Here is a 27,826-nt window from a genome sequence, read left to right as displayed (position 1 = left end):
TTTTGCAATAAGGTAGCTTTGTTATACTGCATCTTCTATTGATGAAAAAGATGGAAGTAACCGGAAATCAAGTTAACACCAAGAATATATTCAGCTGAGCAGATTCTAGGGTAAAGTCCTATAAATACAAATCTATATTTTTAAATGAAGAGAACAGAATTTCAGTTCAGAAGGAAAAACAGGCAAGCAGGACACCATTGAAAGTACCATGTTGAATTTTTATATAAATACATTGGTGGGTTTTTTTGTTTTTTGTTTTTTTGTTTTTTTTGGTTTTAGGCAATTGGGGTTAAGTGATTTGCCCAGGGTCACACAGCTAGTAAGTGTCAAGTAGTTAGTCTGAGGTCAGATTTGAACTCAGGTCGTCCTGACTTCAGGGCTGGCACTTTATCTACTGCGCCACCTAGCTGCCCCTAAATACACTGTTTTAATATAAATACACTATAAATTCAATCCAGTGTTATAAGAACACAATTCAGAATAAGAAAAAAAAAACTTAGGAGCAGTTGGAAATGTTCAAAAATGGAATGGGCTGCTTTCATGGGGTAGTTCCCTAATAATAGAGGTCTTAGCAGAGGGTTGATGTGATTACTTATTCTTGGTGTGGTGGTTAGGATTTGTGATTTGAGTAGGGGTTAGAATAGTGACTTTAGATCCCTTCAAATTCTGAGACTATGATACCATTAACTACATAGTATAATAATTGATCATAATGGTGACTCTGAATCAACAGAAGGTTAAATGATCATCAGTATGCTGTTTCCTATGACACGGAAGTGATGACTATGTTTTACTTTATTTTTAAAAGTTTAACTGATGCCTGTTTTTTTATATCATTTCTTAACAATATACCTTCTATAAAGGGAGCAGGAAATAAACATTCATATAGTGCCTACTATGTGCCATATACTATGCTAATTGTTTTTATAAATATTATCTCATTTGAACCTTACAACTCTGGGAGGTAGGTGCTATTATTATTCCCATTTTACACTTGAGAAACTGAGGCAGACAGATTAAATGACTTACCCCTGGTCACACAGCTAGTACATGTCAGAAGCTGGATTTGAACTGCAGTCTTCTTGACTCTAGACTCAGCCACTAGTTGCCTCAAGAATTCTTATAACTAAGAAAGCATTTAGACAGCAACGTTTAGTTCACTAGCTCTACTAAGAGGAAGAAAATATATTTCATCAATGGTGGAAGGGATGGTTTTAGAAAAACTTGGGAAGACTTATATGAACTGATTCAGTTTGGTGAGAACCAGAATAGTTTATAGGCTAACAACAATATTGAAAGACTTCAGAACTCTGATTGTTGGAATGACTGGTCATCATTCCTGAGTTCTGATGATAAAGCATGCTGCCTGTTTCCTGACAGAGAATATGGATAGACTCTGCACATTGAGAGAGAAAATTTTTTGGATGTGGCCAGTGCTGGAATTTCTTTTGCTTTACACACTTTCTCTATTGATATGCGTATATTGATAGATAGATTTGTACAAGGGTTTCCCTCCCCTTTTTTCCAATGGGCAGGAGAGAAAGTAGATTTGAAAACAATTAAATTTGGAGGCAGCTAGGTGGCACAGTGGATAGAGCTCCGGCCTTGGAGTTAGGAGTATCTGAGTTCAAATCTGGCCTCAGACACATGATACTTACTAGCTGTGTGACCCTGGGCAAGTCACTTAACCCCGATTGCCTCAGCAGAAAAAAGAAAAAAAGAAGAAAGAAAGAAAAGAAAAAGATTAAATTTAATTTTTAAAATACATTTCGTTATTGGTTCTCTGGAACCAAGATTAGTCATTCATTTTAATCTGAATTCTAATATATTTCAATATTTATGTATATTACTGTGGTCATTGTATAGTTTGTTCTCTTGGTACCTCTTTTGTTTTTTTCCCAGTGAGATCCATATAATTTCTTATGGTGTATTGTTAGGGTGTATTATATGAATGTTTTACAATTTGTATAGCCATTCTTCAATCAATGGGCATCCATTTTATTTCCCCCCATTTTTTTTTTTGAGAAAAATCATTTTATGCACAAAAAGTTGCTAAACTCTTCATACTCTTTGTCTGGGTGATCCCATTACTGTGCATATATTCCCAGGAGCTCAGTTAAGTAAAGGTCCCCTTTTTTTCAGTACCAAATATGCATGGCAGTACTTTTTGTAGTAGCATCTAATAGAATAAATACTTTTTGATTCTGAATTTAACAAACAAAAAAAAGAACATTTCCATATGCAGAGGACAATAGAAAGAAAGAGGATTACATGTAAAAAACTCCAACCTCTATCATCTATAGCTTGCTTTAAAAAAAAACATAATTAATTCAACATGTCACTTTTTTTTTGGTTTGTTTTTGCTAGGCAGTGGGGTTAAGTGACTTGCCCAGGGTCACACAGCTAGTAAGTGTCAAGTGTCTGATCTGAGACCAGATTTGAACTCAGGTCTTCCTGACTCCAGGGCAGGTGCTGTATCTACTTCTCCACGTTACTTTCAAAGCTGTCCTGCTTCCATCACTGGCCCCCAAACCTTTCCTCCCTCAAAAAGAGAGAAAACCATAATCCTTGTAACAAACATAGTCAAATAAAATAAATCTGCGTTTGTTATATCTAAAAATAGGTCTAATTCTTCACCTTGACTTGATCACTCATCTGTCAGGAGGTGGATGGGTAGCCTACTTATTTATCCTTCAAGTGGCGGTTAAGTCATTGTACTGATCAAAGTTATAAAGTCTTTCAAAGTTGTTTTTCTTTGCAACGTTGTCATTACTGTATAAAATTTTCTGGTTCTGACTTCACTCTGAATCATTTCATACAAATCTCAGGTTTTTCTGAAACTATCATTTCTTACAGTGTAGAAGTATTCCATTACATTCATTTACAGTGACTGCTTTCCTGAAGCCCCATCAGCAATAATTATTTTCCTTTTTTTGTCACCTCTGCCAATGTGATAGATGTGAGAGAGAACGTCACATCAGTTTTAATTTGCACATCTCTAATTATTAATGATTTGGAGCATTTTTTAATATGGCTGTTGATAATTTGGATTTCTTCCTTTGAGAACTGCCTGCTCATGTTCTTTGATTAATTTACCTCCTGGAGAATGACAGTCATTTTTACATAATCACATCAGGTCCTTTATTAGAACTTTATCAGAGAAACTTGTTTCATAATTTTTTCCCTCAGTTAATTGTTTTTCTTCCGATTTTAACTACATCAGTTTTGTTTTTGCACACCATTTCAGCTTTATCAAAATTGTCCATTTTATCTTCTGTGATTCCCTCTATTCCTTATATTTTCTCCCTTTCCTAATTTGTTTATGATATGACTGTATTTAAGTCATGTATCCATTTGCAGCTCAACATGTTTCCAGTATATTTTAGAAAAATTTAAATCTCAAAGGATTGAAACTGGTTTTGTTTCTTTAAAGCTTTGACTTTGTTATTCAGAAAATTAAGTAAGGCAGGGGTTTGGGCTATGTCAGATTTGTGAGGTTTGTCATTCAGGATACTGAAGTGGCACATGGGAGTAGGTGAGCACAGGTAGCCAGTTACAGTTAGGGATGGGTTAGGGTTCCACTGAGTTCCAGTTATTACTACATTCTCTTTAACTTACACAAATGCTGTCATTTTATTATATGTAGGTATTTTCTCCATAGCTAGATTGTAAAACTCACTGCCTTGTGTTAATAAATATTTGTCAAATGAAGGAACTCTGGTTTTTTAATGCTCTTCTCTATGCTTCCAGCTCCTAGTCTAGTATTGAGTTTTTTTGTTTTGTTTTTTACTGAATTTTTGAGGCAACAGAATATTGCAGGAAAAGCAGAGTTGGGGAAGACTTGGATTTGACTTTCTGCTCTGATATAAGCTATGTGACTTTGGGTAGTTCCTTTCCTTCTCTTAGCTTCACTTTTCTTCATTTGTAAGATAAACTACTTTCACTACCAACCTCACAGAGTTGTTGTTAAGAATCCAGTGAGACACTTTGTAACCTAAAATTGTGTGTGTGTGTGTGTGTGTGTGTGTGTGTGTGTGTATGAGATTGATTATTAGGCTTAGGAGCAATACATGCTCCTCTAAATGTAATTAAATTTTGCATAAATTTTATTTTTACCTCCATTACTTTGTTCTACAAATGCGCATTAAAATAAGAGAATCAATCTTGAAAGCAAAAACCAACTAACCAACCAAAACACAATAAGAGATTGGAAATGATGGGGCATTTCTGTAACTTATCATTTACAGATCACTAAGACCAACACAAAAAAAAGTGTGTACTGACTTTAATGTATTTATACAACATTGTCCTTGTTTTCCTGAACTGCATGTGTGTGTGTGTGTATATAAATGTATCTACATATACACACACACACACACACACACACACACACACACACAATACATGTGTATACACGTTGACTGTTACTTCATGGTAACAGTCAATGTGTATATTCTCTTGCCTCTACTTTCTTTGCTCTGTATCACTTTGTATTTGTATTCTTTTATTTTTTAAAAATTGTTCATGTTCATTGTTATGAAGCAATAATTCTGTTACATCCGAGGTTTGAATTTGATTATATAAAAATATTAAAGTTTTTGTGAGAAAAAATTTTTGAAGCAGGTTTCTCTGATAAAGGCATCATTTCTTAAACATATAGACAACTGAGTCAAATTTATAAAAGTAAGAGCCATTCCTCAGTTGATAAATGATCAAAGGATATGAACTTCAGATGGAGTAACCAACGTTATCTGTAGCCATATGAAAAAATGCCTTAACTCACTGTTGATTGGAGAAATGCAGATTAAAACAATTTTGAGGTACTACTTCATCCCTATTATATTGGTTAATAGGATAGAAAAGGAAAATGACAAATCGTCAAGGACATGTGGGAAAAATGAGACATTAATGTATTGCTGGTGGAGTTGTGAACTGATTCAGCCATTCTGTAGAGCAATTTGGAGCTATGCCCAAAGGACTATAAAACTTTTGCCCTGGCGCAATACCACTGCTACTAGGTCTGTGTCCCAAATGAGGTTAAAAAAAAAACAAAAAGAAAAAGGACCTGTATGTGCAAAAATATTTATAGCAGCTTTTTTTTTCATGGCAAAGAATTGGGAATTGAGTGGATGCCTGTCACGTGGGCAGTGGCTGGACAAGTTGTGGTATGTAATTGTGATGGAATATTATTGTGCTATGGGAAATGATGAGCAGAATGCTCTCAGAAAAGCCTGGAGAGACTTGCGTGAGCTGATGCAGAGTGAAATGTAGTGTGTACAAAGTATTGGTAATACTGTGCAATGATCAACTGTGAATGACTTAGCTATTCTCAGCAACATAGTGATCCAAGACAACTCTGAAGGACTTATGATGAAAAATGCTATCCATCCCCAGAGAGAGAACTGATGGTGTCTGAATACACACTGAAGCAAATTTTTTTAACTTTATTTTTATTGAGGTTTTTTTTTTTGGTCTATGTTTTCTTTCAAAACATGATTATTATGGAAATGTTTTGCATGACTATATGTGTATAACCTATATCAAATTGCTTGCCTTCTCAATGGGGGGGTGGGGAGGGAGGAAGGGAAAGAATTTGAAACTCAAAGTTTAACAAACGAATGTTAAAAATTGTTTTTACATGTAACTGGGGAAAAATAAAATACTAAATAAAAATTTTTAAAAAGCTAAAAAAATATAAAATTTTTGTACAACTCAAAGTTAAGGAGGAAAGAAGTTAACTGGGAAAAATTTACGTTAAACACTTGGAATAAAAATGTGACATTTAAATTTATAAGGAACTGACATCTTATTTTAAGTGAATTTTTAACCATCATGGAGAAATCTTTATTTTATTTATAAAGATACATACACATATACACATATATACATCTAATTTGATGTAGATCATATAGTTGAGTCATTAAAAACATTTCCATATTAGCCGTGTTGCAAAAGAGAAAACAGACCAAAAAATCCCTAAATAATAAAAGTATGCTTCAGTCTGTATTCAGACTCCAGTTCTTTCTCTGGAGATGGATAGTCCTTTGGAATTATCTTGGATCATTTTCTTGCTGAGAATAGCTAAGTCATTTACAATTGATCATCTGTGATAGATGATTAATTGGACCCCTATTTTATTCTAGTCAGTATGAATCAGTTTGATATGATTCCATAGTGGTAGTGATTATAAGTTCTGATATTAGGCCTCAGAGCTATGAGCTGCATATTGTAAGTTTACTTGCTTAATCATATAGGAAGCTAACTAGAGGACCTCTCCCATTATTTTTCCTTGTTATGGTATCTAAGCCCAGTGTGACAGAGGTGACTCAGTTACATGGAAAGTCCCCCAGCTATATTTGTTGCCCCTCCATCCCTTGTCATCCCTCTGTTGGCCAAGTGACTCTGGTTGCTGGCCTGTGGCCTGCCCTTCTGCCAACCTAAATTGGCCCATGTAGATGTTTTGACATCTGCTCATCAGCCCTACCCCATGAGCCTGCTCATTGATTTTGGTAGGACCTCCTGGAAGGTCAAGATAGGTCTGTTAAGGTCTGCTCACTAGGCCATTTGTCAGCCAGTGAGATTCTGTATTTTGTGTAGACCCTTCTGGAGAGTCATGGGCGAGGTCTATCCACCACTCAGAATCTATTTTTTTGGCCTGCTCTGCCTGTATTGTTCAGGTACCAAGCACTATAAAACCAAGGCTCTGGAGGAAGGGAACATCTCAGATCATGAGGAAGATCTCAGGTCTACTTGTCTACTTCATTAGAGGGGGCCATGGAACCTTTAATAAACTGCCATTTGCTCAGAGCTCTGCCTTAGTGTTTTTTCTTGCAGCTTGGACAATTTTGAAAATCTCCACACATCATACAGTGTTGCTGTTACTGTGTGCAGTGGTCTTTCTGGTTCTGCTCATTTCACTTTACGTTAGTTCATGTAAGTCCTCCTAGTTTTCTCCAAAAGAATCTTGCTCATCATTTTTTATAGCACAATAGTATTCCATCACAATCCTTTACCACAACTTGTTCAGTCATTCCCCAGTTCGTGGGTATCCCCTCAATTTCCAGTTCTTTGCCACTACAAAAGAGCTCCTGTAAATAGTTTTGTATATATAGGTATTTTCCTTTTTCTTTGATCTCTTTGGGATACAGACCTAGTAGTGGTATTGCTGGGTCAAAGGGTATGCACAGTTTTATAAACCTTAGGGCGTAGTTCCAAGTTGTCTCCAGAATGGCTGGATCGATTCAGTAGTATGTATTTTGAATATTCTAACATTAAATAATGTTCTATTATTTTAATTTTTAAAAATAAGTTTTTTTTCTTTTGACTTAGGTATCCAGCTCATATACAGGAAATAGACTATGAAGAAGGGAAAGTGCTCATCCATTTCAAACGTTGGAACCATCGTTATGATGAATGGTTCTGCTGGGACAGTCCTTATTTACGTCCATTAGAAAAAATACAGTTAAGGAAAGAAGGGTTACATGAAGAGGAAGGATCTTCTGTGAGTAGAAAATTATGCATTTTGTGAGCTTTCATTCCTGGAACATGCTAATTGCTGGCAAGTTGGCAGCATATGTTGACCCTTGGACTAGTCCAAATAACTTGATAAAGATACAATATCTCCTATATTCCTCTTTTTGATCCTGCGACTGTTGGCCACATTTTCCCCAAATTCAAATGTTGTGGTTGATAAAGTACATCAAATGGCCATTTGAGATTCATGATGTGGAACATAGCTTCTAAAAAAAGTTTTAAACAAACTCTTGGCTGTCTGTATTAGTAGGGAGACAGGCAAACCCTAAATGTTTTACTTCTGTAGACAATTCTCAAAACCCATTTTAGCCAAAAGCTTCAGTTGTCTCCCTGAACTCCTGTTGTTGAGTTCTAACTGATATCATAGGTGATTATTTTCACCTCTTTACTGTTGCTTCATTTTTCAGTTAGAAGTGAAATGACCATAAGGTGAAAGGCACTTGTTTTATCCCTATTAAGTATTTTAAAATCCCTAACATTTTTATAATGCTTTGAATTTTCAAAGGCCTTTATTATTTCATCTTATTGAGATCACATTTTTGGGAAGCAGGTATTATCTCCATATTATAAGTGAAGAAACTGAGGCACAGAGTGGTTATAACTTGCCTAAGGATAACATAGTTTATTAGCAGAGTAAGGACAAAAGCCCAAGTTTTTAGGTTCTTGGACCCATGTTCTTTTGCTGAAGACCCGTTCATACTATCATTTATTCATTCATTAATCATTTGTTGAGTGCCTATCATGAAAAAGTTCCTTTTTCTAGGCTCTTTTTTAGGAACATTACCAGACCTTGAGTAGATTTACATTGATTGTATTCATATTTCTAAATGCTAACCCAGTGCATAGAGCTGTACAGAAAAAAGTGAGAACAGTCTTTGAAACTATTGTTGCAGTAATTAGTATTATAAAGGTCCTAGGAATTATTCTTGTTATTAGGAGCAATAATAACAGTGATGGTAAACTTTGAAGCAGTAAATTATCCATGGTGGTAGTGATATTTTAGGGAGTCAGCTTTGGGTTCTGTTTCTAGCTCTGTTTCCTGACTGGGCAAGGAATTCACACCCTCTTCTTCATTATTGTCACATAACAATACAGTTGGAATTTCTGAACCTTCTCTACTTTATAAGGAGATTTTAAGAATTGATAAGTGCATACATAGTTTTCACATTGAAAGGGACTTAAGTATCATCTTTTTACAGATGAGGATACTGGGGACCATAGAGGTTGCATGACTAGAGTTAGAGTCATACAACTAGGGTCAGAGTCCAGAGCTGGAATGCTGCAAAATGATTCCTTTGGAGAAAAGGTATTATGTAACTGGGGATTCTTCTGTTAATGCTGTTCTCTCTCAAGCTGAAATAGATTGGCTGTCCTGAAGCTTTTAGACATATTTTACAAAGTTAAAATTAGAAGTGTAAAGTGATTATTTAAAAGCACTTAAGCAATATTGTTGAAATGCTATACACTGATCAGTAGTGTTGGTAACAATCTCTTATTTTTGTAGGAATTTCATATAAATGAGCAGGTACTTGCTTGCTGGTCTGATTGTCGGTTTTACCCAGCCAAAGTCACTGCTGTTAACAAGGATGGTAAGATATAAATATTTGTTATGCTTGACTTTAAATTTTACTTTTTGGTTGAGGTATAAGGGAGTTAGAAAGAATAGAAATAGATTGTGGATTCTCAGCAAACATTTACCTCCAAGGTATCTCCTTTCCCTTTTCCCATCTCTAAAATACAGGTGAGTAAAAGAGGAAAGTGTGAGGAATCTAAAGCCCTTTATCCCAGGTTAAACTCAAGCATGAGAGGTGAATGAGATGGTTAGACTATTGCTGTTTAAATGGGAAATTCGTACATCTCCCTATGTAGCCAAAGTAATTACAGGGCGCTAAAAACAGTTAGGATCTAGGAGTCAGGATACCTGGATTCCAGTCCTTAATGTCCCATAAACTCACTTGTGCTCTCGGGCAAATGATTTTTCTTAAGTCTTTCCTGTTTTACTGTTGCCTCCTGCAAAACGAGGGGATCGAACTGGATAATCTTTACTATCCCTTCACTCAATCAACAGATGTTTAATAAGCACATACTGTGTGTTAAGCCCAAAATGAAAAGGTTCCTGGCCCTTAAGGGCTTACATTTTTGGAACTGATAACATGTTCATAAATAATATTTTGAGGGGCAGTTAGGTGGCGCAGTGGATAGTGCATTGACCCTGAAGTCAGAAGGACCTGAGTTCAAATCAGGCCTCAGACCAAACACTTGTCACTTACTAGCTGTGTGACCCTGGGCAAGTCACTTAACCCCAACTGCCTAAAAAAATAAATGGGAGACAATACTATTTTGGGAGAAAAGACATGAGGATCTGGGGGGAATCAGGAAAGTCTTCATGTAAAATGTGTTCCTTGCCAGCTTGAATAATCGGTGGTCTATGATTTTCTGCACAGGCCGGAGGAATGGGACTGTACCAAACAGCTGTTAATAGTAGTTAATTGAATTGCCTGACTCTACCTTTGGGTTTATGAAGTGTGTAAACCAAGGAGAGCTACTGTTACCTTTGTTTGAAGTAGAGCAGAGGGTCAGAGATTCAGAACTGGAGGGGGCCTCACAGGGCGTGCAGTAGAGTTCCCTCATTTTACAGGGGGGGAAAGTGAGGCACAGAGCAGTTGTGTGACTTACCTGGGGTCAAAGCTAATTGTGTCCTCCTGATTCCAAGTCCAATACCCCATCCACTGTGTCACGCTGCTTCAGCTTTTGATGGGCAGATGATGTGGAGCCACCCTTGCTGTCTAATTTTACCTGAAAACGATCCGAACTTGTTTTGTGACTTTCTGTATGGACCACATGAATCTAAATCCTGCCTTTATTCTACTTTTAAAAAGACACACTGATCTAGTTAGATATGTTATACTTTCTTTAGCATAGTCTCCATTATTAAGCATCTTTTCCCTTTTCTTTTAATTATGTGTTTCAGAACAGTTTCGCATTTAACAAAATGATGTTTTTACAGATGAAATTTGGATTTCAGTTTGCTATTGTAGTGACTGACTGACTTTGGAGCAAGTAATTCTGAACCTCGTTTTCCCCCTTTGTAAAATTAGGACTTCAAATTAAATGACTTCTGAGGTCAACTCTAGCCCTAACACAGTGATCGTCAGAGTGTGGTCTGGGGACCTTTAGGGGTCCCTGAGGTCAAAACTATTTATATAATACTGCTCACATGTTTTAACTTCTAATATGGGAAATGTTGGTAGATATAACCACCATAAACAAAAGCTCTTTGGGAGGTCCTCAGTAATTTTTAAGAGTATAAAGAATCCTGAGACCAAATAGTTTGAGGACTATTACCCTAACCACATAGAGCGGAGGTTTAGAAAACATTTTATGATGGTGATGATTCTCATTGTTAATAATAATTCATTTCAACCTATAATAATGTATGATATTGTAAAATGGGTCATTTTGCTTTGTTTGTTTTTCTAAGTTCTGATTTCTGCCAAATAGGTTTCCTTTAGATAACTAGTGAGACCTAACGAATAGAGGAGACATTTGCCTTAGAATAGGCTTTTATGAAGTGCTGTTGTCTGGAATCCTGTAAATTCATTAGTATCCTCCCCAGTGAATGAGAGTGGGGAGTTCTCAGTAGTAATGTTGGTGATAACCAGAAGGGGAATAGCCTTTTTATTGAGGGTCTTTACAGGGAAGAAAAGACATAGTAGCTGGGAAAAGAGTATCTGGGGGCAGTTAGGTGGTTCAGTGGATAGAGCACTGGCCCTGGAGTCTGGAGGACCTGGGTACAAATCACTTGCCTCAAAATAGAAGAGTAGCTGGGAAATAAGAAGCAGAAATGCAATTTAGGAACCACATCTGGAGATGTTATTGGTAGTTTTTGGTTTTGACTTAGATAATGACTATTTAGACATCCTATTGAAAATAATTCTGTTAATTTAGGGAAATTTTGATTTAACAGCTGTGATTCAATTAATACATACTAAACTTCGAAGTGGGTCAGTGACTACGTAGGGGTTGTATTTCTCTCTGTTACTGATTTAGACATTGTACTACTGTGATTTAGTTTCATTTGTCATGTGGATATTACTTGACACTAACCATGAAAATGGGAGAAAAAAATGGTCTTTAGGAGAAAATCACTATTTAAATAATCATCAGAAGTGGTGTGTTCTGACAGTAGTATCTGGAGGGAGAAGCCAAGGTGTGATGCAGAAAATCTCAGCCTCACTCAGATTTTTCGTTGGAATGAATTGCCTTCCTGAGTTTGTGTAGGAAACTTGGTCCAGTATTAAAAGAAATTGGTACCTCCTAGGTTATATATCTCACTAGTTGGCAGGATGAGGCTGAGGAGCCGGCTTGGTTGAGTGGAGGGCCATCAGAAAGCTAGGCTTTGACAGGATCATCCACTGAAATGATATGTCACACGTGGAAAATCTAAGGCTTCCCTAGCTGCCTTATCTTGAAAAATACACAGAAACTTTCTAGGCTTGGCTGTTTTATTGAAATAGGGAAATAAACTTCGCTGTTTTACTATATAGCTATATAATTGAATTGAAATCCCTTTCTTCCTTAGCAGTAGTGGGTTAATTTCATGAAGAGGTAGGAATATCGAGGAGAAGACAGGAGTTTCATTTCTGATCCTGTAGCTACTAGTCATAAGGCTGTGGCATAAGGCTGTATCTCCTTTCTCTGGATCTCCATTTCCCTGTATGTAAAATAGGGATAAGAACATTGGACTTTAAGGCAATCTGGGTTTGTGTAATAGATCCAGTGCTTCAGTTTTCTCACCTCTAAAATTGGATAGTAACACTCATACAGTTCCTTATAGGGTTGTTTTGAGAAAAGCGTTACATAAATGTGAGCTGCTGTTATTGTCTCCCTCACAGGTAGGGTGTTGTAGAAATGTGACCTGTGATTATTTTTAAAAATTCCCAGTAGCCTTGTTAACATGGCTGGGTAGTGTATTTTGGATAACTAGACAAGTGCTCTCTAGAGCCCTTCGATCAGGAAACCTTATATGGTTGATCCCTGACCCTTTGTTTCTACTGCCAGTCCCCTCTCCAAAGGGGAGAGGAAGGAAGTATGGTCACCAGTTGTTGTGCCACCTGTGCGGTTCAGCACTCTCCCATTCCCAATCCAGGAAATATTAATAGGTGCCTGTAGTGTGCAGCCCCAATGCCAGGTACTGTGCTAGTCACAAGACTCTGGGGAAAACTTAAATAGCTGCTTATCTGCTGCTACAGATCATCATCTGTGGCACTAGAGACAAAGTGGGGACTCTTGTAGTAGCTTGAGAGGTCTGCTTTCTTACTAAGCAGTGTTTCCACTTTGTACTTATTGCATTTGATGATGCATTTGGAAATGGAGTAGGTGGAACTATCAGCACTGCCTTGCCCATGGACAAAAGATGAACTCAGGTAGTATTAAGGTGGGGCTCTTCACTTTTAAATGAGTGAATTATTTGTGGAATTAAAACTAGCCTCTTATCTGATAGCAAGAGACAATACTGGGACTAGGAAAACTCACTTAAAAGGAAAAGTGAAGGCATCCTGTTTGAAAGGTAGGATAAAGTGTGCATTTGGAAAATATTTAGTTACTTGGGCCAGTGAATAGGAGACCTTATGATTATAGGATTTAATTTTCTAGTTGAAACATGGACTCTTCCTTTGTAATTAAACTAACTAACTGTGACTGTGGTCCTAGTCCCTCTGGTTTTTAGTTGCCCTGGTTTCTTCCTCTGTAAAATGAAGGGTTGGACTTAATCAGAGGTTCTTAACCTACGATCCGTGTATCTCCAAGGGATCCTTGGATAGATTTCAGGGGGTCTAAATTTGGAGGGGGGAAATTAATTCGTTATTTCAATATAATTGATTTATTTTGTAATCCTGCGTATTTTATTTAAGACGTTGCTCTGAAAAGAGGTCCATACACTTGACAAGACTGTCAAGGGAGTCCATCACACAAAATAAGAGCCCTTGGCTAGGTGATTTCCAAGATCCCTTTCAGTTTTGTCATTCTGTGATGGATGGGCAGCCTGCTCTAGTGGAGAGAGCACTGGCATGCAGAGTCAGAGAGACTCAGGCCTGTGTAGTCACTTAATCTCTCAGAGCCTCAGCTTCTTTATCAGTAAAATGGAGATAAAAGTAGCACCTGTCCCCCGGGATTGTTTTGAGAATTGCATGTACATAAAATATTTTGCAAAACTTAAAATGTCATGTAAATGTGAGCTGTTGTTAATAGTTGCTTACTTGCCCATAGATTAATTTGTACTTGTCCCTTCTTCCTGTCCGCCTTCTTGAATTCCTGAGTGCATTATATTTGGGTTCATCCTTTGGCATCTTGGGAATTGATCACTGGAAGTGTTTTAAACCCTGGCTCTGTATGTATGCAAAAAGGTTTGAATTGAAAAAGAGTTCTGAAATGCCAGGAGTATGTTTTATGTGTTGGTGGTAATCTTTTTAATTTTGTCCTTGTCCTAAGATCTGTTACTCTAATTCTGTGTACCCAAGGAAGTGTGGAGGGATAGTGAAGGATAAATTAATTTTTTATCAGTGTTTGAAATTTTAGTCCTCCTTGTTTCTTAATTCTTAAAAATCAGAGGAGGGCAAACTATTCGTGCACTACTATTAGATAGATGTTGCTGTTCAGCTGTTTCAGTTGTGTCAGACTTTTTGTGACTACTTTGGGGTTTTCTTGGCAAAGATACTAGAGTAGTTTACTATGTCCTTCTTCAGCTCATTTTACAGATGAGAAAACTGAGGCCAACAAAATTAAGTGACTTGCCCATGGTCACACAACTAGTAGTGCCTGAGGCCAGATTTGAACTCAGAAAGATGTGTGTTCCCGACTCCAGGCCTGGCACTGGGACACCTTGCTGCCTACTACATAGATAGTGAGGATAATTCTCCTTACTTTCCATTCAGACCCAGACACTGCCATCTCCTTGAAAAAGAAACCCAAACAAATCCAAACTGCAAGATAGATTTCTGCAGAGCCAAAAGGCTTTAGCCATGATAAAATTTTCAATGGCTGAGTGGTGGTGTGTGAGATTTAGTAGGTTGCCCCCCAGTGGGTGAATAAGGTAACTTATTAAAGTCAATATGCTTAAGTACAAGCTGTGACCTTGGACAGTTCATTTTTCAGCTGGGTTCCTGTTGCCTTCTATATAATGAGAGGATTGATATTCTATGAATGAGTTAAGTAACATGTGACTTAACTACCTTTTGTGGGAATATTAAAAGTAAAAGACAGTTTTTGTTATTTAGGATTTTATAGTTTTTTGGATTAAGGGGCTGCTAGGTAGTGTAGTGAAAGAGTCAGGAAGACCTCAGTTCACATTTGGCCTTAGACGCATTGTGAGCTTTGTGACCTTGAACAAGTCACTTAACCTCTGTCTCCCTCAGTTTTACTCATATTTAAAATGGTAATAGCACCTACCCCCTAGAGTTGTTGCAAGGATAAAATGAGATAATATTTGTAAAGTACTTTGCAAACCTTATAACTTTGTATAAATATTATTATTATTATTATTATGAGAAGGATTTGAAAAAAACTTTCCTGTGAAAATTGAAGAGAAATGAATATTAGCAGTATTAAGCTACAAAGTTTTCATGTGTGTTTACATTAGGTCTGATTTCTATGTGTGTCTTTTTATCCCCACTCCTCCTTTTGTCCCTTTTCTCCTTTCGACCCCTTATAGTACTCTTGAGTGGGCTTAGTTGTGAGATATATGGAACTGTATGTTTAACATGGAAGAGATGATAGAAATATATAAATAATATAAAGCATTGATCAGTGGGTGACTTTCCTAAGAAAGAGTGGGCAGGATTGTGGTCAGGTTGTAATATTAGAAACCTCAAGAATTATAAAAATTTAGCTGCATATGTATTATTTATCTATAGGGACATGTTCCGATAAAATTCCTCTTCTCCTTAGACCACTTGAAACAAAAGTGGCATTTTAATTTTGAAAGCTCTCTTCTTGTTCGTTAAAGCAGGTAGGGAATAGAAATCAACAGAGACTATTAATTCAACTATTTTTTTCTCTGTAAATTTTTACCCTCTACATGAAACTCTCATTTTTGAGTGCTGTATGGTATGTGGTGGTTGGGAGATGGAGACTGTTTGTTAAAAATGTAGGTTAAAGTTAGATGATGCCCGTCAGTATTGTGGAGCCTTCTCGATGGGAAGAGTGGCAGGGAAGGGAATGGGGGTCTAGGATTATAGATTTTTTTTTTAAGGTTTACAAAGCACTTTATTCGCAAGATTGAGTGTAAAGGGGAGTGGAGTATAAAAAATCTGAATAGGTCAATTGGAGTCACATCACAGGAGGGTGCTAAATGCCAGATAAGGGGCTTATATTTTATTCTGTAGGCAATGGGGAGTCACATAAGGTTCTAAGTAGGGGTAGTGACAGACTTAATTCTTTCCAATATCATTTGGACAGATGTCTAAAGGATGGATTGGAGAGACAGAGAGAATGAAAGGATTAAAAAATGGTATTACAGTAGCATAGGGTAGAGATTAAAAAGGAGGAAGGGAGAGGGCAGGGGAAGGAGAGGAGAAGGGGGAGGAGTGAGGGAAGGAAGAAAGGGGAAGAAATAGGGGAAAGGGAAAAAACCATCAATTAAGTGCATACTATTTGCCAGGCACTGCACTAAGGGCTTTACAATTATCCCATTGCATCATATAGTTTTTAAGCTCATTGACAAACATTAATTTAACTGTTGGTACTCAGTGTGTGATCCTTGTTCACTGATATTCTATTAAATACGGAAAGAACCAGAGGAAAGTCTTCATTATGTTGGGTGTATCTTCTATAGAAGATTTCCTCAAAGCTGTGGAAAAGAATCCTTCAGGATGAGAAAGCATGATGAATTTGTAGGCTGCACCTGTAGAGGGAATACACACATAGATGAAATCATGGAACTTTTGAAGAAGTATTTGCTAATCGTAAGAGGTTTTTTTTATGGTTGTTGATTGGTAAGCACTTATTAATTGCCTACTATATGCCAGGCAATGCTAAGTTCTGGGGATACAAAAAATGGCAAAAGACAGTACCTGATTTCAAGGAGCTCACAGCCTGTGAGGGAGACAACATTAAGAACAACTGTGTTCAAACAAGCTCAGATCATGAAATGAAATTGTGTAGAGGAAGAAGATAAGAGAGTCCAGCACACAGCCCTGTGGTTGTACCAGGATTAATAGACATGACCTGGACAGGAATCCAGCAAAGGAGACTGAGAAAGAGCAGCCAGATAGGTAGGAGGAGAATCAGGATAGTGTCACAGAAAACTTAGAGACAGGAGATTCTCAAGGAGAAGAAGGTGATTAACAGTGTTAAAAGCTGTAGAAGAAGCAAGAAGGATAAGGATTAAGAGGAGATCATTAGATATGGCCGTTAAAAGGTCATTAGTAACTTTGGAAAGAGCGGTTTTGGTATCAGTTTGATATCAGAAACCAGACTGTAGTGCAAGAAGAGACTGAGAGGAAAGGAAGGGGACATTATGAATTGTAAACAGCCTTTTCAAGAAGTCTGACCATAAGGGGCAGCTAGGTGGCGCAATGGGTGGAGCACCGGCCCTGGACTCAGGAGGACCTGGGTTCAAATCCAGTCTGAGACCACACAGTTGACACTTATTAGCTGTATGACCTGAGGCTAGTCACTTAACCCCAATTGCCTTGCCAAACCGAAAAAAAAAGTTTGACCACAGAAGGGAGGAGAGATGAAGTGGTAGCTAGCAAGGATGGCTTTATCAAGTGAGAGTTTTCTGAAGATGGTAAGGATGGGGGAGACGTAGGCATGTTCATGGGCAGTAGGGAAGCAGCCAGCAGACAGGGAGACATTGAAGATAAGTGAGAGTGGGGATGATAGGGAGGGAAGTCTGCGGAGGAAACCAGGTGGAATGGGATTACTTGTGCTCATAGAAGAGTTAGCCTTGGCAAGGAAAAAGACCTCCTCTTTGTGTGATACAGGATTGAAGGAGGACTAGTTGCAGAACCATCAGGATGAAGAGGGCAAGTGAATGGCCTCAATTTTTTCGATGAAATATGAAGCAAGGGAACAGGAGAGCCATGGGAGGTTTAAGGAGGGGTGAAAAGATTTGGAAAAGCTGGTGTGGTGAGTGAGGTTGTGAGTTAATGAGGGAGGTATGAAAAGATTTCCATGCTGTAGTGAGGACCCAGTTGAAATTATGTAACATAAATTTGCAGTAGTTTTAGTCAGCATTTTCTTCAGCTTCTTTCAGTAACACGTGAGTAGGAATGAAGACAGCAGATGGTGGGAATAATCCAAAACTGAGGCTTGGCAGGGCAAGATCAGCAGTAGCATAAGGAGTCAAGAGGCTTAGAAAAGAGGACAGTGTAAAGTTGATCTCATTTATTAAGGGTTCAAGATGGGGAGTACAGCCAGTGCAGGAGTGATGGTCTGGGAAAAAACTGAGGGTTTGAGGGATTGGGGTCATGTTAAATTGAAGAACCTGGTTTGGGGTTACAAGGCAGAGGGAGAGGTGGAATGACGAGAAACTGTGATTAGGTAAGGAAACCTGAGAGTTCATAAATATGGAAATAGTACCTTTGTGGATGATGGTAAGATAAGGGTACGACCACTGTGTATGACTTATGTGTAGTGAAGGAGTGGAGGAGTAGGTCATGTGAAATGAGTAAGTTGATGAACCATAAAGTTAGGGGGATTGGCAGAATCAGTATATATGTTGAAGTCCCCTAGTATGAGAGTAGAGGCAACTAAGTGGCTCAAGGGGATAGGACTCTGGGCTTAGAGTCAGGAAGATCTGAGTTCAGATTTGGCCTCAGGCATTTATTAGGTGTGTGACCCTGGGCAAGTCACTTAACCCTGATTACCTTGCCAAAAAAGAAGGCTATGTGACTTACTTAGGGTATGAACTAAAAGTCAGAGCCTAGATTCAGTTCCCTGTGTTGTCTCACACTGCCCTGGCTCCCAGTCTTCTATGTTGGCACCTTTGGTTACTCAGACAGGAGCTCCTGGGTGTACAGTGATGTAGGGAAGCATGGGAATTGCCCGCGCTAGTAGGGGTCAAGTGTCTGAGGCTGGATTTGAACTCTGGTCCTCCTGACTCCAGGGCTGGTGCTATATCCACTGTGCCACCTAGCTGCCCCTATCATATAGCCTTCCCCCCCCCAGGCAATTGCCCAGGGTCACATAGCTAGTAAGTGTCAAGTGGTCTGAGACCAGATTTGAACTCAGGTCCTCCTGACTCCAGGGCTGGTGCTGTATCTATGGCGCCACCTAGTTGCCCCCATGTAGCCTTTCTAAGCCTCAGTTTCTTTATGTGTAAAATGGGGGTAACTCATCTCATGAAACTCTTCTAACCTAAGAATGATAGCTGACATTTATATAATGTACTAAAGCTCTCAGAGTGCTTTACATTTGTAGATTATCTCATTTGATCCTTATAATGATCATCTGAGGTAAGTAATATAGTTATTGTTTATCCTTCTTGTAATTAATAGTCATTATTATTAATGAGGGAATAGGCATTAGAATCAGAGGATATGGACTAAAATTTTACCCATGTGCTCTTAGACAAGTCACTCCCCTATTTAGGCTTTGGCTCTGTCACTTGTAAAATGATGGGGCTGGATCAGATGCCTCTGATGTCTCTCCCAGTTCTCAATCCTTGTTCTTTGGCTGATCTGTGAATGTCTGCTGGACTCTCACTGGCTTTCTTCCTGCTCGTCCATGAGGAAAGGACAGCTGGAGCTAAGCTTTTGTGGGAGGAGTACTTCCTTTCTCAGCTGTCTCACAGGTGAATAGTGCCTGTCTTTTCTGAGGTTCTGGGCCTTTACCATTGGAATGCAAGTGACGTTTAGGTTACATTATGTTACAGCTAAGTGATTTCTTCAGTTATAGCATTGATTTATTCTGGTTTGGGTATATTAGTGCAACTAGAACATCCTCAGAGTAAGCACCTCTGAAATTTTCCATAGGCAAAATTTCTATTTTTAGGGCCAGGGACTGAGCCTGTTAGGAAAACCAAGTCTAAGAGGCTAAGATAGGAACATATGCTTTCCTCTCTTGTCTCCCAATACGTCTGAGGCCATCTTCAGTCGTCCTGATCTATATCCTGCCACTGGCTGCAGTGGAGAGAGTGAGGCTGGTGACTTTTCACAGTCCTGCCTCACAAATCCAATTGACTTGCAAGTCGTGACATCATCTTCCTGATGTTATGGTCCACTTTGAGAAGGGTGGACAAAAAACAACTTATCGTTAGTGTGGATTTCTCCAGAAATTTCTTCTTCCTGAAGGTCATTTACCATTTGTGTATAAGGTCTTTTACAACTCTGTTTTTTAGGTAACTGCCTTGGCCTAGTCTTTATCTGGGCAGCTTCCAAACTCTGTGAACTTATATTGAAAAATGGATGTGAATTGATGAAGACACAGAAGCATTAAGTGTATCCTACTTAAGATTTGAGAAGGTTCATTTTTGAAAAGCAAATTTTAATTTGATTTATTTTAAAAAATATTACCTACATTTCCAACTATATACCTTCCCCTTCTAGCTAGCTGTTCCTTATAATAAAGAATAGAAAAGAGGGAGGGGAAAATTCAGCAAAACTAGTCAATATATCAAAAAAGTCTTATGTTGGATATAGGTGTTCCATACTCCATGTCCCCCCTCCCCCCCCATTTCTTCAAAGGCTAGGGAGGAGGTATCTCCTTATATCTCTTTGGAGAATGTTCCTTTAAAAAAAGTTTCTAAAATTAATTTTGGCAAAGGGAACCAAATATTATTGTTGACATACATTATAATTTTAGAGATATATTCCCAGAGGTTACATTTTTATAGCTTGTCAGATATCTACATGCAAACATATAGGACTGGGGCTGCCATCTTCATTCTCAGGTGTCATTCTAGTCAGGTGGTAATGTGATGTCATTTTTTTATATATTCTTACATTCTATTTTATTTTACGTGTTGCTAGGAAAACATTTTTCAGGTAAAAATTACCTAATCTCAACCCTCTCTTAGTGTCAGGAATTTTCTAATTGGAAAACTTAACCAATGGTAAGTAAGAATCCATCTATTCTATCTGATTGGTAAATTTAGATCAGCACATAGTAGGTTTTTTCCCCACTTCCATGTAGTGTGGTTGGACAAAGCACCTGTGTGGCCTCGAATGAGTCATTTAATAGTTTTCCATAAATGAGGAGATTCAACTGGATGTCATAGATTCCTTCTAATTCTGACATTCTGTGATTATGTAGAGGTGACAATGCACAAGACCTATTTCAGAGATGAATCTAGCTAGAATGGAGTGTAGAGGGGGATAATGGAGATCTTTGAGTGCTAGGTTGAGGCATTTGAACTTAACCTGTTAAGTTCAAGGGGAGGCACTGAATGTATGAAAAGCATTTATAAAGCACTCACTATGAGCCAAAGACTGTGCTCCTTGCTGGAGGTAGAAATACAGAAATAAGGTAAATAATCCTTGCTCTAAAGAAGCTTATATCCTAATGGGGGGTTCCACATGTGTAGGGCAGTGAAAAGCCAGGGAAGGGGAGTTTAGTCCGGAAAGTCACAAACATCTTGAGTAAAGCCATAATAGAGGAATTCACTGATGTACCCTTTGCAAAGCAATGGCAACACTGATTTGATTGTTTCTCAGAGCAAGAGGTGGAGGGGAGTTTGGTGGCATGGGTGTGGCTGTCTGGAGCTAGTTGGAAATAGAGGAGGGCCATTGAGTTAACACTCATTCGCTCACCAATCAGAACTGCTCAGCCCTCAGGATTGGAGTTACAAAGGTGAAGGGTATTAAATAGGCCTATGAAGGTTGAAGTAGCTCCTGTGTTCAAGGTAGATTGAAGGGGGGAGCAAGTGGGAAAGCTTGGAGGTCAGTTATGAAACCTCCTCATAATGGAAGGACAGATATGTACTTCTATTAAGTATTTGCTTCATTGCTTAAAGAGGCTCCACGGGCTCAACATGCAGTAGGGCCAAACTTTAGAGGTAATTGTGGGCACTTATTTTTGTGTGGAGGCAGGATGTAGGGCATGCTGCGGGTTGTAGGATGGAAAATGTAGAAAATCATTGGGCTCATGCAGTAACACTTTGTTGAATTTGGCAGTATTGTAATGAAATAATTTATAAATTTGCTTTTAGGTGAGTATATACTTTCCATCTGAATCTGAAATATACATGTACTAAATGGACTAGAGCTATGGATGTGAGTGAAGCAGCTGACTAGGAGTTTTGACTCATTAGTTATAAATATTATTGTATCATGGAGCATAATTCATATATTCATCTAGTAATGCAGCTATATTATTATGAACAAGGCTTTCTTTTTTGTAGATATCTGGGTGAATAGATGAGATTCTTTCATAATTTTTAAGAATTATGATTACACGGGGCTACCCATAGACCTTTCAAAAGGATCTGTCTCCAATTCTATATGTTCACAGTTCATTGTAGAATAAACAAGTGGGCATTTGCCCTGTTTTCTTCTTTAAAATAAATTTTTCTGGATATTTTTTGATTTTATATTACCTACATTTCCCCTTGTTTCCTCTTTCTCAGAGAACTAACCCTTATGATAATAAATTAAAAAGAAGAAAAAAAGTTCAGCAAAACTAATTAATATATAAAAAAATCTGACATTATATGCAGTATTCTAAACCCATGATCCCCCTACATCTGCAAAGAAGCACCAGTCCCGTACTCTTTAAGTGTTTTCCAGTAAAAAGCCCAGGTGAATTTTTTTTAATTTTACTAAATCAGAAGAGAAACAAATATGTACATGACATATGAATATATTTTTGTAAGATCTTTTTTTTATATTCAGTTAGTACTTGAAGTGTTTGTCCTGATAGATAAATGAATTCAAGCATACAGTTCTATAAGGGCTAAGTATATTTCCCAAGTAATTTTTAATTCCTACAGATGATGTATGATGGTATTCTGTGCTTTTGAACGTTGAAAAATTGTTTCTGTAATTGAAATGCAAGTGTTAAACTTATGATGTATTTTTGAATTTTAGGTACTTATACTGTGAAATTTTATGATGGAGTAATTCAGACTGTCAAACATATTCATGTCAAAGCTTTTTCCAAAGATCAGGTGAGAAACAGTTTTGTGCTTTGCATGTAGTTTGAATAATTCTAATGTTTTAGTTGCTTAAAAAAAATAAAGACATTGGCTTTGTTTTGATGATGGCAAAAATGTTTATCCTCTCACTCTGACACAGATTTCACAGTAAGGAAAGAAAGCGTCTCTGAGTAAAATACTTGGTAATAGAGTTGATTTATAATTCTCTTTAACTCAGATTCCTTAGGATGCACACATATACTTAGTTATCAATTTCTGCATTTCCTTGATCCTTTCTTTGTTTCCTTTCTCTTCATGTAGAGCCATTTGTATCCACTCTACTTGAGCAAGTGGCCTCAGGAGACCTGAAGAGCATTTCTTTTTAGGTTGCTTTAGTGCCCTGGGATGATAGTTGTTATTTTCTTTGTTATCTCATTCTTGAGCCCAACAGGATTAATTCCTTCTCAAAACTATAGTTTGCTCTGTCCCATTGGGATATTTTTTCCCTTTAAGTGAATTTTACATCCATTACCTAGTGAAGATTTTGGAGAGAAAAGAGAGGATTTAAAATATGGGTGTTGAATTTTTTTTCTAGAATTATGATTTTTATTGTGAATATTAATTGTTGAAATATTCAAAGATGTCAGGTTTTTAATGAACTTTATTAGTAAATTAGTAAGAGTGTTTGTTAATCATCCAGTGAAGCTACTCACTTCTTTAGTGGTGAGTCAGTGTAATAGTTCTCAATAGAGAGTCTTATGGAGTCTTGCACTTTGATAATTAAATGCTTCTGTTTGCCTTATAAGTTTAGTAAATGCTTCTCTAAATATGTTACATCACAAAAGGAAACAGTTAATCTACTGAAAAGCGAACAAAAAAATTCTGGTGTTTCAACTAATTGTTCCTTTCTGTTTAATGATATAATCCAGAGGCACTAAACGGGACTCTGAGTTACGATTAAACCTCATTAATTCAGGTTCTTCTTATTTGGGATTTATAAAGCAAATAATTTTGGTGTGGGGCTTAAAATATATGTTTTCTTTTAAGAAGAAAGTGGTTTGCTAAATTAATAACGAATCTCTTCATGTGGTAAATGTAACACACTCTGGAAGGTTTTCCTATACTTCCTAATAGATTCATACCCCAAATCTGTCTGAATGATGGCTTTTTAAAAAAAATTTTTTAATTTCTGTATTTTTTTTTTTTTGCTGCCTGGCCTCTAAGGTACATGAATTCCTCTAGCTTTCCTGGCTTTAATTAAAAAGCAAAACAACACAAAAAGCCAATTCTTTAGTATTTTAATCAACTAAGACACAGCTTTACTAGCTAACCTGATTAGAAAATAAAACAAAATTAATTTTAAAAGTTTGATTGAAAAGGTCACATAGTTGTAGAAATCACATTTTTTTGATCCTGTATAAGGAACCCTCACCCAAAATCTCATCCAGTGTGTTGGTGTTGCTTCTCTCATTTACCTCAGTTTTTGGGGTAGGTGTGCATTTGCTTGAGAGTCATTTGAATCCCTTGAAGAATAGGATTTCCTGGTACTTCTGCTCTGGATCTAGGGCCAGCCACCTGGGTTGGAAATAGATGGATAAAAAGGAAGAAAGATAGAAAGACAAAAAGACACAAAGAAAGAAAGAAAATTTATTATGTACTAACTCTGTGCCAGGCACTGTGCTAAGGGGCACCTGTGGAAGGTTTCTTTTCAGGTTACCTCATGTGGATGCATGCCTGTTTTGTCTGTGTACGTTTTGGTACATTATAGGTATTTAAGTGATATTTATCTTGTGTTGTTATCTTGAACTTTTCATCTAGTACAGTAATTGGTCCAAAAGGATATATTTTGTTCTCTGTTTTCATTGTTCTTAACATCTTTATATTGGTTATAATGGTTTCAAAAAGAATGAGTAATAGTAAATAGTAAAATGAGTAATAGATTAGGAAAACCTTTTTTTAAAAAAATATTATTACCTCTGAAAGACTTTATTTACTGTAATGTCATTGTTTTACTTGAACCTTTGTCATAGGAAATAGCCTCTTTTTCCCTTTCCCATGCCATGTGTGGTAGAATAATTTGATTTTTCCTTGCCCAGGGCTAACTATGCTGTAGCCGTTTTGGCTGAGGACAGTTGCAGCTGCCTTGTCAGAGTCTTCAAGTTCTGTGATTCAGGTTCTCTGATGCTTGAAGATTTGTAGACTGATGGTCTTATATAATTTAGAATTCTTAGCCTGGATCTTCAGAATGAATTTTGTCTCCAGATTAGTTGTTATTTTGGAATGAGGACTGACAGATGATTCCTTTCCCTTTGTTTTCCCTATGCTTTTCTTGCTAAGGTAGGGACATTCAGAGAAAGTGTTTTGATACCTTAAGTTTCAGAGACTATGGGTTCAGAAGGTTTTATTGTTTTTGTTGATAGATATACTTGAGAGATAATAACAGTCTGCCACTTAAAGGCAGAGATGAAAATTGTCTAGGGCATATAGCACAGGTCCTTGGTCCAAGCATGACCTTTATCTTGCTCCATAGGCTCTTTCCTGGTAAAGGAGCTTGGCCAAGAATAGTGATGGCCCTTTAAACCACTCCTTCACTTGGTAAGGATCGCTTTCAAGCACCAAGGAAGAGTTTGGGTCCTGCATGCATATTTTTAAAAAGCCTCTCTGATGATGCTTCTAAAGACATGGACTGAATATAGATTTGTATATTATTTCTAGTACTTAGCAATTTCTGCATAAGGTAGTATAAGTGCTTTACAGAATTGGAGAACTGGATTTCAAACGCATTACATATCAGAAATATAGGAGTAACCTTTTTTTTTAAGTCTTGGAGATTTTTTTTTTTGGCAAGGCAATTGGGGTTAAGTGACTTGCCCAGGGTCACACAGCTAGTATAAATGTTATGTGTCTGAGGTCACATTTGAACTCAGGTCATCCTGACTCCAGGGCCAGTGCTTATGAAGATGTTTTTAAGAACAGTATTTGAATGGTTCTTTTGAGCAATGCAGTATAAGATGGAGATAGAACAAATGTCATCTTATATTTATTTGTCTTTAAATCTTTGTAGAAGCCTTCCAGTTTAAAACTGTAAGTAATCACAAAAATATTTCTCACTGCTGTTTTGCCTGTTTTAGAGTATCGTGGGCAATGCCAGGCCTAAAGAAAAAGATAACGAAAGCTTTTCATCTCATGATAACCGAGGGAAGTTTAAAGAGCAGAGAAAAGTGCCTGCTCATGCTAAGAAAGACAAAGATGACAAGACTTTAAAGGCTGAAAAGAGATCCAGACAGCCTGACAGAGAAGGAAAGTTAGTCAGTCCTGAAAAAGGGAAGGGGTCTGAAAAAGGTCTGCCGAAGAATGAGAAAGAAGACAAGGAGAATATTTCAGAAAATGACAGAGAATATTCTGGGGAGACCCAGGCAGACAAGAAGCCTGAGAATGACATTGTGAAGAATACACAGGAAAATCTAAGGGAGCCCAAAAGAAAGCGAGGCCGGCCCCCTTCCATACCTCCGTCTGGTGAGTTCTGAAGAGCATGCGTGTGGTTGCAGAAACTTGTGACTTTTTCTACAGGAAATGGTCTATTTGTTGTGGGTAAAGTGAAGTCGTGGCACCTATGACACAATTATCACTGGCTTGGAAAAGTTGTTCTGTAATGTCCAGATGCTGTCTCTGTGATCATAAATGTGCAAATAGAGTTGAATTGTGCTGTTGTCCTTAAGCAGTGACATCAGCAAGGCAACAGACTTTTTTTTTTTTGCAACCCACGTACACAGTTGCATTTGGAACTGCAGTGATAGTTATGCAGAAGAAACTTTCATGCAGACATAAACTTTCTGCAAACTTAGATGTTTTTTGCTTGTGCATATTTGAGTAATTTCATTTAATTCACCTTATTAGCAACTGCTGAAAGGAAACTCAAACTAAGTCAATTATTTATCAAGGCGAAGAGTTTTAAAATTAATTCAAGACAATGTAAATATGATAAGAAAAGTTAGGTGTATGGGTTAGGATACATTGAAGGATGTACTAGAGCTAGAAAGGGGGAGTGACATGAACTTTGTAATCCAGGGGCAGTTTTCAAAGATAGTTTGGAAGACTGTAGAATACTACAGTATGTAATCAATCCTTAAATTGTGTCTCTTTGTTCCTAGACAGAAGGTAATGCGTTATAGCAGAAAAGGATATCAAAACAGAAGTCGGTAAAACTGGGTTTGAGTTACAGCCCAAAACTTGCTGTGTGTGAACTTCCTGGACCTCAGTTTTCCTCCTCTGTAATATGATAGGGTGAATTAGATGACCTCTAAGGTCTCTTCCAGCTCTATAATAGTCTATTCTGTATGGCAGTGTTCTTTAATGCAGTGTACAGATGATATTAAGTAAAATTCTGTTACAGCAGACTCTAAGAGATTATTCAAATTATTTTGTTGCCTTGGAATTTGTTGTAGTAAAAATTGCTTGAATGAGTTCTGTTCAGTGGGGTTTGGGAGAGCCTTGGTTTGTAATGGATGTAATCTGTGTTTGACTTTGGAATGTGTTTTTGTATACCCTTTTGAATAATGGTATGTTGTGTAGACCTGTATATGATCAAGATATTCACAAATCTAAAAAAAAGTTCACACTGTGAAATGAAATCACTGATGAAGAACCAGGAAGTTATCTAGTTCTTCCATTCTGTTTCCTTGTACCCTACTTTATATGAGAGAAAGAGTGGGGAGGGGAAAAGGGGAAGGAAAGGAGTCTGAGAGGAACAAGGCACAAGCTTTGATGGGTGAAAATCAACTTTAGATGAGATTTTCTCCTCCCTCTCTAAGCATAGTTGTCTTCTTGGCTCTTAGCCTTCTCCAGTAGGTAGAAATAATTATTTTTGCTTGAAAACAAACAGTAATAACAGTAACAGAAATTGCTAAGTTATGCCACTAAGAATTAAGAATTAATTAAGAGAGCAAAGAATAATGAAAAATTCTTTGCCAAGAATAATAAAAAAATAACTAAAGAGTGTACTATAATAGCAAATTCAGTTGAGCTTTATAGAATTGTTTATGGGACCCCATATGAAAATATACTCATATTTCTTGTATTCATACCAGGTAACTTTAAGTTGTCTGATTTTCCAGATAGGGTTTGAAGGCCATAATCGTATGAAAGAGTTTAGGACTTATACTTTATGATGGTGTCTATACAACATTCCTGTTGTATACTTATAGTCAGTCATTTCACTGA

The 27,826-nt window shown here is 37.4% G+C and overlaps 1 protein-coding gene across 6 annotated transcripts in view; it reads left to right on the top strand.

Moving 5' to 3' along the window:
- PHF20 (PHD finger protein 20) overlaps positions 1–27,826 on the top strand; it is a 112,191-nt gene that overhangs the window by 19,047 nt on the left and 65,318 nt on the right. For all 6 annotated transcript variants that reach the window (XR_002326841.2, XM_078150252.1, XM_020998569.2 and 3 more), the window contains 4 exons: positions 7,330–7,501; positions 9,038–9,122; positions 22,560–22,639; positions 25,738–26,122. Coding sequence is in view for 5 of the 6 variants with exons in the window: in XM_078150252.1 (XP_078006378.1) it covers positions 7,330–7,501; positions 9,038–9,122; positions 22,560–22,639; positions 25,738–26,122 (722 nt within the window). In the remaining variant the exon portion in view is untranslated. The remainder of the gene's footprint in view (positions 1–7,329; positions 7,502–9,037; positions 9,123–22,559; positions 22,640–25,737; positions 26,123–27,826) is intronic.

This window comes from Phascolarctos cinereus, unplaced genomic scaffold (genome assembly GCF_003287225.1).
Source record: "Phascolarctos cinereus isolate Bilbo 61053 unplaced genomic scaffold, phaCin_HiC Scaffold_2;HRSCAF=192, whole genome shotgun sequence".
NCBI lineage: Eukaryota > Metazoa > Chordata > Mammalia > Diprotodontia > Phascolarctidae > Phascolarctos > Phascolarctos cinereus.
The sequence above is the reverse complement of the archived record's forward strand: the minus strand, read 5'-3'. Positions and strand labels throughout refer to the sequence as shown.